Below are 11,660 nucleotides of genomic sequence, written 5' to 3'. Positions count from 1 at the left end.
TTACACACCCCTCCTCACCTACCTTCTGACACAACTGAGTTAGAAAGGTGTTGTATGTATAAAGTTATTTGAAAAACATGCACAGAGGTGGAACTAGGAATCAAGAATTTTATTTCATGGTATGAACATGCTCCAGGGACACAATACTGATATATACAGTGTAATGAATTAACTTTAAACATAAAACAAAGGATAACCAGAAACAGAGTTAGAAAACCAATAAATAGGAAGACAAATTATACAAACAGACTAGCAGTTTTTCCCTCTATACAGGCCTGGCTAAGCAGAACTGTGGAGAAAGGTGAAAGCTGGACATGTGCAGACAGTATAGTCAGTGAAAGGCACTAAGGACCATTTCCCCTCCTCTTAAAGGATCAGGAACAAGTTAAATATGAAATAATTCATTTACACAACAATAAACAACACAAAGCAAAAACCTCAATGTTAAGGTCAATGTTCTGGAATGAGAGGAATCTTCTGGCAGGATGAGCACACACAGTATATATCATAGTAACTGAGTTTTGATAAATACTACAGAGCACATATCAACCTGGGAAAATAATAGCTGTATTAAGCTCTTAAAAAACCCCACACAAACCAAACCCCTTCCACATTAAAACATTATGGACCCATTAGACATTCACAGATTGCCCAGGGCTACAGAGAGGGCCCATGTGGTAAACCTGCAAGCCAGACTGCCTGGTTTTACAAGGAGCTTCCCGAGCTTCAACAAAACACACCAGTTAAAGGTAAGCCAAGCTGATAGGGCACATGACTATGATAGTGTTCCACTTATTTAAAGTCCTCTTATACAGCAGAGAAATTGTTCTCCAAGCCTCTGGAACAGGAGATAACCAGTTTCTCTAATCTGCCAATTAGAGGTGTGCAGCAATTATTTATTGTTCTCTCTGCCCCAAGGCTCACTTAAATAGAGTACTGTTGTTTGCAGCAGCAGGACAGTAACGTTAATTGTAAAGCATATGCCTTTCTAGTTCAGTTTCAAATACTTTAAATGCAGTGCCGTGGCTCACAGTGGTATCCTTAAGCCACGGATGTCAGGTAAAAGAATTTGCAATGGTCTTTTTGAAAGCACAGTTCAGGAGAAACTCCCTTAAAACCAGACCATTCAATACATCTTAGCACAACATGTAACAAAAAAGGAAATACAACTTATCCCTCATTCTGAGAACTAGGACAGGCCACAGCTGTGCATCTATCTGCTGGGACTCAGAACTGACCAAAGACTTAAACCACCATTTAAGTCATTTTCAGTCTGTTTTGTTTGATGAGAAGAATATAACAAGATAACCCAACTCCATTCAAGCACGCTGAAAATCATGTCAGCTCTTCACAAGCAAAACCAGCTACAGCTTAGATCAAGAAAGATTCTGAGTATTTACCTCTAAGTGCTAGGCTAGAGAAAACAAATGCCAGTGCTTGTATCTAAGTTGTATGAACTTAGGTGACACTTTCCCCCTTCCAGAAGAGAGGGCAGTATGTTCTCCTAGGTCATGATCCTGAAAAAAAGCCCATTAAAAAAACCCAGGGAAAAGCTTACAACTCCTTAGAATAGCACTGAATATATCCTCCAGGGCAAAATATGCCCTTACAAGACCAGTTTTAACTATTACAGATCCTGTCACAGACCTGTTACAGAGCCCCAAGGTACATCCAGGTAAAGCAACATGACAGTAAGAAAGAGTAGTTAAAAGTCAATAGGCCTAAATACTTCACAAGAACATTCTGGTAACTGCAGATGTGGCTATTAGCAAGGACTCAGGACACCTAAGGAGTGTTTTGTTTCCTGTCCCACTGAAGGACTCCATTTCTCCCATCAGTAGTCACAGCTTTTAACCCTCCAGGTAACACTAGGATGATGGGGAGATCACAGCTCATCCCCCCACCCTGGCACAGGAGCTGCTGAGATGCCCACAGCTGATGTCATGAGTTAAAGCACACACAGTTCAAGGGAGATGTGTCTTCTCTGTGACACAAAAACAATGTATTAAAGTGATATGTGTCTATTAGCAGCAAAAAAAATCAAAGAAAAAGAGCAGCCACCACAATAAATGGTAATTATCAGAGACCAGAATACTTTTCCTCTCATCAAAGCATAGCCAGAGACCTGACACAGCCTACACAGGAACACAGACAGCATAAGCTGTTTCAGGGGATGTTACTGTTCTGGGAAAATTGGGCAATCCATTCTGTTTTATTCTAGGAGAATCAAATTCATCCTCAGTGTAGAGCACTGGCCCAGTGCCTTGTAGCCTGGGATGAGCAAATGGAGCCATAATGCCCACAGCCTCATGGCTGACACCAAGTGCTGGTGTTACAGCATTCCCCTTAGAGCATCTCTGCTGTCCACATTACAAAACTACTTGCATTTTAAAAATTCCAGCCCCAAAGGATAAAAAGCAGCCAAAGCAATGCTACAACACAGCCGTAAAAGAAGGAAAAAAAGCTCTTTTGCCTTCACATCCAAGGTCTCACTCTCCACAGTGCCCGCAGATTCCACAAACTGATAAAAATAAAAGCACTACTAGACACCGAAACAGAGCATGGTCCCTTCCCAGAAGTTTCAGACCTTTGTAGTTTGTGTTTCTCCTAGCCAGCTACTTCCTCTGTACAGCAAGACAGCGAAAAAGGGAAAAAGACTGTGTATTTGATACACAATACACTCAGGTTAACAGCCACAGTGAGGAATATTAAATAAAAAGGTTTGATGCTCTTATAGGTTTGCAGTAACCACATTCAAACACAGATCAGTGCAACGGGGGACGATAGTGAAAGCTGCCAGTTATGTGCAAAGCAGGGCATAAATCAGATTCACCAGCCTTAATTCTAGGATTTCACTAACTGTTTTGAACTAACAAGTCTAGCACTTAAAACACACATCTAGAACCCTTATATTTTATACATTTCAACAAGGCTTGCCAACAAGTTTCCCTGCACAACACGTTTAACACATGGAATTTCACAACCATCATATAATACCAGTTTAATATTATGTTAATATAACATACAATGTACAGGCAACTAAGGAAAAATACATTTTTTAAAATAAAAAATTATAGCCATGTCAAACTGTGCCATCTCTTGAATTCCATATTCTGGCCAAACCTTATACACTCACTGATTTTTACAGGAATTCTGACCAGGTCTCACTACTGCAGCAGGGAGTCAATGACGGCTTCTGGCTTGGCTGAACGTTTTCTGTTTGGAGAGCAGAAAGGAAAGGGAAAAACAACACCACACACACATCAATATGCTGTCTAGGAAAGACAGGGACCAGCCACATTTCAAGTCAAACTACACAAAGTTACTCTTCCATAAATAAAACCAATCAAAAATCACCAAGAAAGCCCACGCTGAAATCTCCCTCAAGAGCACTCTCCTTTCCAGCAATACCAGTACACGCACTGGCAATGTGTCAGACTGTGTTAAATTGAACCACAGAATGCAACAAAATAAAGCAAGAAGCTGGAAGAGGGGAATGCAGCAAGAGAGTATCACAAAAATCCCCAGACAAGTCTTTCTGGGCAAGATTTACTGCAGTAAAAAGAGCTCAGCTTGGTTCTGTCACACCCAGCACCAGTAAACTACACCATGCAAAGTTTTAGTACTTTGCCTTCTCATTAAGCAAATGTTTGAAGACTTAAGGTAAGTTTGCATACACAAACTTCAGCCTTTCCATGGGTAAATCCCTCATTACATACAGATACCCCAGAGTTCTTCACCTTCTACCCGTCTTGGGCCTGGATCTTCCTTTTGAAGTCCTTGGCCTCTCCAGCTTCATCAGAGACTGCCTCAAGCTTTCTTCAGTGTAAGCTAAGTAAACATGGGAAAGGTCCACTTCAAAGGGCTGAAAAAACACCAAATGCACCCGTAAGATAAAAACATCAGAACCATTTTATACACTGATCAATGGTGCTTTTGTAACACTAGAAAGACTCCTCTCTTCAAGAGAAAATACACCTGAAATCAGACAGTTTGCCTACAAATAGTAAGTGGTAGGCACAGGCAGCAGGACTTAGACCTGTGCAGTTCAATACACCAATTCAAGAGTTACTCACATCTTTCTCTTTCTTATCCAGGACAGGTGTTTGTTTCCTCATGTTGTTTCCTGTATATGCAACACATTTCTGTAAGAGGAAAGATCTGTTAATAAAAGTCTAGTGCACACAGTGAAACTGACTACAGCTTTATCAATTTATCCCTGGGCTAAATCAAACTCCTCAGAAGCTCATGCTAATGTCAGCTTGTATAGGAGCCAGTCAGCCACTCTTACCAGCTGCCATTCTCCTATGTCCTCGTTCCAGTGAACATAATTTTCAATCATTTCCTAGAAAAAAATGAGGACAGTAATTGTTAAACTTTGCACAACCTGAGCAACCACCCTCCAGGTGCACTTTCCAGAATATACGTCCCCTAAGGCCTGGACAAGCTGCTTAAGAACAGTCTTGATCATTCCAAGTTGTTTTTATCAGGACAGTTATACCATGTGCTAAAACCTCTATTTATATTCCAAAGACTACAGAAGAGAAGAATCCACTCCCAAATTGTACATATTGCTCTGAAACCACTAAAGCATGAGGTTTTTGTTATGTCAACACCACCAGGATAGCAAACACATGCTGTAGTATGGAAAAAATGAAAAATATAAAGGCAATTTCCCTTATTTTTTTCTATTAGTATGCATTATATTTAAGCTCATAATTAATTTTTTGTATATTGGAGTCAAAGAAAACAAGACATGACAAGTTCCAAGCTCAGTCTTACTACTACGTGTTAATATCAGACATTAGCAACCACAACTACAAGCACAGTGAAAAGAAGAGGTTTTGGACAGACCCAGAGCATAGGCACTCAGTGAATACACCACTTAAACACATGGTGAATGTGATTTTATTTTTATAAGCCATTAGGAAAATATGCTGCAGGAGAAGAGAGATGAGCACAGCACAACTGCTCAGGTTCAGGTGCTTTGCCTTTACCTGGTAGTCCTGAGGAATGAAGTTGTCTATGATGAGCACCTGAAGACGAAGTTCCCTGCTCAGCTGGCGAATATTCTCTAGCAACCCTTCAATTTCTCTCTGATGCTCTTGTTGCAGATCTGCCATCTGAAAACAAATCATTTGAGAGGCATTAGAGCTAGCATGGGACATGGTAACAGCCTGAAAGAGAACAGCCTTCTGTATGTACAAGGTTTTTGGGAAACAAAAGCAAACTAGAATATTTACCTCTGAAGAATAAACCCTCTGAAATGTTCCAGGTCAGAGATGGCTGAAAATAGCATTAAGTTCTCAGTTTCATAAACCCAAAATTGGCCTTCTGCCAATCCAAGCTCTGCTCCAGCTAAGAGCAGATGAGTGTGCAGACAAGTTATATCCCTGGCAAGGTTTCAAGGAAAGTCTCTAATCCCAAAGACCAAATGCATTTTTCATGGAACAGGAACTCCAGCTACCAGCCAAAGGACACATTCACCCAGTGACTGAGGAAGAGGTAACGAGGGCACTGGTCAGAAAGGACAGCTCAGAGCAGAGTCATTGGGCTGCAGCAAAGCAGGAGATAGGGCTGCCAGCAAACAGCTTGTATTCTGTTACACAAATAATCAATGTTTTCCCTTGGAGTTCTGAATATCTCAGGGTCTCACACATAACCCTTCTCAGCCTGGCTTGGGGAAAAGCTCTACAACACACTGTTGTGAAGCTCCTACACCAGACTTACTTAGCTAATTTTAAATTATGTGAGCCAAGTGGACAGCACAGAAATACATTTCTAAACATATGGCCCTTTTCTCCAGTGTTACACTTACCCTTCCCAGAACTAGTCCCTCACAGAATTATTGGCTGAGGACTTCAGACACTAACCTCTGATTTTGCAGCCATAAGCATGGTCCAAACTTTCTTCAGCTTTTTTGTTTTCCCCTGTGCTTCCTCCTGGAGGTTGGTGTACTTCTCCTCGATGTCCAAGCGTTCTTGCTGTGTGCAACATTTAGCACAGACACCCATACATTAACATAATCAAAGAAACTCTCTGCAACAGTATGAACAAGAGGAGAAACTACTTGAATAAAAAGCATTTGCCAAGAGCATGAAGCCCTGGCTCAGCCAGGCTGGCTCAGCCCCACAGTGGTCACACAGCCAATGTGTGGCCTCTGGAGGAGTTGGCTTCTGCTGTGCTTCCAGAGCACAGCCACACCAAGGTACACATCATGGTGTGTCCTGCCACTGCTGTTCTCAGACAGCCACAGCATATAACCCCACCTCCTTCTCCTCGAGCTCCTTGCGAAGCTGTTCTGCTCTCCTCCTTCGTTCTTCCAGTTCCATGTTTGATTCTTCTAGAAGCTTCTCTTGCTCCTCCGCTTTTGCCAGCAAGTCCACTCCTCCCACAATCACTTTTTTCTCTAATGCAGACAGTTTCTCCAAAAGGGACTGGTGCTCTTGCCTAGACAGACAGGTAGGTGTGAGACTTCCTACACTCCAGTGCTCACTAGGCAGCAGGTCCAGCTCAGTTTTACAGCCCAGACAGCACTCACAGGGCTGGAAAAACTTGTCTTGCTGCCAAGGGTTTAAGTGGGGGTGAGGAAGTGCAAGTGAACATAGGGAGTTGCCCAAGCTCCAGCTCCTAATCTCTCAAGTAAAACCAGGTCAGCAGAGAAGTGTCTCCTGCTGCAAGTCACCTCTGTGAGGGGCTGCAAGGCCCCAGTGACATCACCAGGCTACCCAAGGCACCCCATGCCCAAAAGGCCCCACAAGCACAGCAATGCCCAGAAGCAGGTGCTGAAATGGAGGGAACAGAGATCAAACCAGGGCAGCTGAGATGCAAACTAGGAATGCTGGCTGCTGCTGGACCAGCCTCTTGGCAGCAGGACTGTCCTATTTGCATGGGGCAGTGTGACCTCAGCAGGTTCTGGTTTCAGAGGGGAAAAAACTACACCCAAAATGACATGCCCATGACTGTGCTGCAGGAAACCTGGTCTGCTACAGGGCAGTACTGCTTCTCACAGCTCCTGGAAAATTTATGTTTCTAGGCTATCTTGCACAACTAGGAAAAGTTAAGAGAAGAAAGAAGTGGCAAAAGGATGAAAGTTTGTCTTTTCCATCTGCTCTAAACTCTGACAGCAGAGTAAGCTCTTCTTTCACCTTGATAATAGAAAGAGCTGATGTTCACATTATACAAAGTTTGGCAGGCACCCCACCATGCATCTCCAGATATTCACAGGATTGAAGAAGGAAAAACACACATGACCACAGAAACTGCTCAGAGCAAGATACTCACTGAGCTTTAAGCAAGTCTTTTTCTCTCTTCTCCAGTTCAGCTCTAGCTTTATTTCTTTCTTCTTCTTCCATATCAAGCTTAGTTTCAAGAGCTTTTCTCTCTTCTTCAATCTTTGCTTGCATCTCTACCATCTTATCAGCAGAAACTTTCTTTTTGACTTTGGAAGAGATGGGAAAAACAAATTAGTTCAGTGAAATATAAGACAGTCTCTATAGCAGAGCAACTTTCCAAGTGCAGAGTCAATACTTGCATTTAACAAAAATTTAATTAGATGTCAACTACAAGCTGGGCACAACTCATTCTTTCAAATCCCATTTTAACATTGTTCAGTTGTTGCCAGTTCCCACAGAGAAGCAATGCTATGTAACTAGCACTAGAAAATAATGCTCCCAGAAGAGAAAACTTACGAAGGACACCTGGAGAAGGAACACTGCTTAAAGAGAAGCCCAAGCTGGAAACTTGTTCTAACAATGCAGATTAGGCCAGAGGTAGGAAAAGAGAAGACTGCCTTGGCCTACAGCTACAAGAGCTCAGCTACTCAGAGTTACATATTCAAATTTCAGATTAGCATCTCCACCACTCCCCTCATTCACTGGCCTCCTTACAGGCTTACCTATCCCCAAGTGAGCACACAGGTATTTGTAAAGAACACACTACTATGAAATACAAGAGACTAGAGAAATTCAGAACAACCCTATGAAAACCAGGCAACTAAAGAAACTTCTTGATGACACTTGGCCTATGTAGCAGTGACTACCCATGGTTTTGAAAGTACCAAGGTTTGCTGTGACTTATCAACTATGTCTTTACAACAGAACTACTCCAGCAGCACTCCAGTCCATTTCAGGTTACAAAGGGAATGGCCAGAGCAACTCACTGAACCTACTGACCTCAAGGGTTGGTCACAAACACCCTGAATTTGAAACAAAGAGTGAGGCTGCTGCTTTTGGGTGTCACTCGGCAAGTCTCGAGCCAACCATCACTGTCATCCCAGGAGTGCCTGAGGCAGCTGAAAACATGTGCCAATGTCCAGCCTACATGCATTTCCTTAAATCCACAAGTCCTAAATCTCTCTTCAGTCACAAGTGAATAATTTTCTTGCTTTGCTATTCTCCAGACATGAAAAAACTCCACTTTCTGTAGAATCCAGATGCCTTGCAATTAACAGGAGCCACCGACTCTCAAGGGACAGTTTTTCAGTGACATACTGAACATGGTCAGAACACGCTCAGAGAAGCTGATCAGTAAAAGGTTTCCCTTCCCTCCCATCTTCATGGCATTCAGCTTTGTTTATATACATACACAACCTCTAGCAGACAGACAAAATACACTCCGTATGTGAGGATGCATGCACATATGTGCACATCTGTATACATGTTTGTTCATAGGCACAAGAGCATTAATCAGTTTTGTGGCAAGGTAAGGACTTCACTACTGCAGCAAACATCTTCATTTCCATGTGCTAAACTTTAGAATCAGAAAATAAATACTCCCTTCTGGGCTTGTGGTACAAACATCTCTCTAATTAGCCTTTGAGTAAGAAGTTTTCTGAAAGTGCCATATAGAACTGATCATATAAGAAATAAGGCAAATAAAGGCTTCTTACTATCAGGACACAGCCCTGTATATTGTCAGTTTAGGAGAAAAAGGTCAACTGAAGCAAGTGGTAAGACACTTTCACAAGTTCTGCAATTGTACTGCACACAAGGAGGTGAAAAATCAATTACACCAACCTGCTTGATCTTGCATTAAGAGGAAGTAGAAAGCAAATCGCAGAGAGGCAGCAAACATAAAAAGAGGAGGAAAGAAAATATGTTATTGCTTTGATCATTTTGGACAAAGATCATCAGCACCAGAACATACACTGACTTATATGCATGTTTCTAGAGTACAAAACACAGGATAATCAGCACTTAAAAAAACCTCCATTAGAGCAAACACTAATGCATCATATTTTTATGCTAAAGCAGAGGTTTCTGTACTTCAGAGTGCTTTGTATATTCAGGACAATCTTCAGCTCACTCTTGCATTCTTCTGCCCATTCAATGCAATGTTGGATCTAATCAGAACATTAGGAGCCTGCCGCAAAGATCATGCCCTAAGAAACAGTTCAAGGGGGTGGATTTCTCCTTTGTTTAAAAAAACTTAATGCTTCCCCCCACTCAAGAGAGCCAATTCTGTTATATTACCTGTAAAATATTAGCAAACAGAATACATGTTCTAAGTTTTAACTGTGTTTCCAAGCCAATTCTTCACAAGGTACACGACGGATGCACACAGAGTGTCAGCACAAGATTTCTCCATTTAATTACACAAGGGATTAGTAGGTTGATTTGCAGTAACTGGTGCTTCCATAGAGGTATAGAGCCACTTTTAGTTATTCAAGCAAGTGCAGCCAAAAAGGCAGGGCAAGGAAGGGATAATGAAAGATACCACATGCAGAAGGGTCACACTTGAGGACAGTTAATATCCCAAACCACAACAGGCCACGTTTATCCTAATGGGTAAAAGCCCAGTGCAATTTCTCCAACTGCAGGAGATGGACTCATCCACCCACTGCCACATCTGCAGTTTGCTATTAACTGTCCTCATGCAAATAAAACACTCGGGTTCCAAGCAAGCTTTGAAAGAGCAAGATTGAAGCAAGGAGATTCCCAGGCTACCATCATATGGCCAACCAAAGGTTTCCCTTCAGTTGTTATCCTTCTCTGAGCTGATGCTTTCCACTAACATCATTAGTATAAATGTGAGTGAACTATACAGCAATACTGTCCAGGCTCTCTCCACAGAGGGAGGAGAGTGGACTTCATCTATCCAGGATAATCACAACAGCAGGTGAAGTCCCCACAAACCAAGTCCTGAGATGCGATTAGTTTCTCTAGTCCTCCCTGATTGTAGTGTTTTCACAAGCACAGAGTCCTCTCTGACCAGGAGCAGCCCAGACTTTCCTTATGACTAGATCAAAATCTAGATCCCTTGTTCCTCTGAACTAAGCTCCATAGGCAGTTAAACCCCAACCACCAAGGATAATTTTTTAAGTATCTGCAAAAAAATAAAGCAAATCAACCAAGTATCATCACAATTTCTTTGCAAATAAGTCTTGTGTTATTTACTTGTTGACTGCTCCATTCATTTTCTCCAAAACTAACTTTTAAGAAGGCAGAGTCCAATATAACACAACACAGGCCATTTCACATATCTAGCTGTCCTCTTTATGAACTCATATTGTAGCAATTCCCATAGTTAGTTCTGATGTTCCCCCCACATTTCAGAAGCCACATTTATCTCAGCAGTTTCAAACTGTTTTTTCTTTTTAACCTATAATTTCTCAATTGTCTTTAAATCTTGCTCAAGCAGCACACTACATTGCTTCCTATTCTCTCACACATCTGGCTAACAATGTGCACATCAAATAACTGTTTCAAGCACGGAAGCAGCAAAGGCAAGGCATGCTTTAGCAGAGTTACAGCTTCAGGTTTATCTTTCCAGCAGACAAAGCAGGGAAGAGTGCAACATTGCAAAATGGAGTGTGCAGATTATGGAAAGGCCAAAGCTTAAAGGACTTAAGAGCTCCCACTCACTAGTGAAGGACTTATCCAGAGGTTTCTCTATGACAGAGCATGTGGAGTCTGAACTACTGCTGCTGCTACTGCCTGGAAAACAGAAATGCGTCCCACAGAAAAACCCAGAGAGGAAGAAACATGCAGATGGGAAGTTAGTTCTAAAGGAATGAAACCCAGAAGAGCCAGCAATCTAGTTCAAAGAAAGCACAAGTTCCCATTAGGAAGCATTTGCTAGGATCCCTCCCAGACTCAGCTTGCAAAGCCACCATTTCCCAGCACAAAATTGCATGCTCAGAAAGACACTTCAGTTAAAACCCATCTTAACCAGACTACAGCTTCAAACAACATGCCAAGGCAGCTGCCATTTCAAGCAACAGCACAGAACACCAGATCATAGTGGAGAAGGCTGCGGATATCTGCCATGGCAGAGGATTCAGTGACCAGGAATCCCTTCTAGTCTTACATACATGGCAATGTGCACTTCTCCCTCTAGAAGGCAGAATCAGCTTACAGAGGCACAGTCACTGTGCATACTCCTGCCAAGCAACTCCCTTAGGGAACTTAACTAGAGTAGCTTGTCTGGGAGTTGAGTAAGTCAGTTATTTGCCCTCTACTCCTTCCAAGCAGCATTTTGAAGGTGCTCTCCTCTTGGGAGGAGATTTGGGCAGGACTTTGTTCTTGGAGACAGTGGTCAATCTTTCCATTTCTAGAAACAGCCAAAAGGTGAAAAATGAAGTAAAAGTTGCTACAACTATCACCGAATGCATGACAAAGATAATGCACAGAACTGCTTCGACAGACAGCAAAATAAAA

General features: G+C 42.1%; 1 protein-coding gene across 1 annotated transcript in view; it reads right to left on the bottom strand.

Annotated features, from left to right (window-relative positions):
* Positions 1 to 2,330: 2,330 nt before the first annotated feature.
* Positions 2,331 to 11,660, bottom strand: part of KIF3A (kinesin family member 3A) — a 16,683-nt gene continuing 7,353 nt past the window's right edge. The window contains exons 9-17 of the mRNA XM_009071108.1: positions 9,018 to 9,026; positions 7,285 to 7,441; positions 6,270 to 6,450; positions 5,874 to 5,984; positions 4,998 to 5,123; positions 4,292 to 4,345; positions 4,077 to 4,145; positions 3,741 to 3,865; positions 2,331 to 3,216 (exon numbers count right to left, since the gene is read on the bottom strand). Of these exons, the coding sequence (XP_009069356.1) occupies positions 3,168 to 3,216; positions 3,741 to 3,865; positions 4,077 to 4,145; positions 4,292 to 4,345; positions 4,998 to 5,123; positions 5,874 to 5,984; positions 6,270 to 6,450; positions 7,285 to 7,441; positions 9,018 to 9,026 (881 nt within the window). The 3' untranslated portion in view covers positions 2,331 to 3,167. The remainder of the gene's footprint in view (positions 3,217 to 3,740; positions 3,866 to 4,076; positions 4,146 to 4,291; positions 4,346 to 4,997; positions 5,124 to 5,873; positions 5,985 to 6,269; positions 6,451 to 7,284; positions 7,442 to 9,017; positions 9,027 to 11,660) is intronic.

Source organism: Acanthisitta chloris, unplaced genomic scaffold (genome assembly GCF_000695815.1).
Source record: "Acanthisitta chloris isolate BGI_N310 unplaced genomic scaffold, ASM69581v1 scaffold34133, whole genome shotgun sequence".
NCBI classification, from domain to species: Eukaryota; Metazoa; Chordata; class Aves; order Passeriformes; family Acanthisittidae; genus Acanthisitta; species Acanthisitta chloris.
Note: the sequence above shows the minus strand (reverse complement) of the source record. Positions and strands in the feature narration are given on the sequence as shown.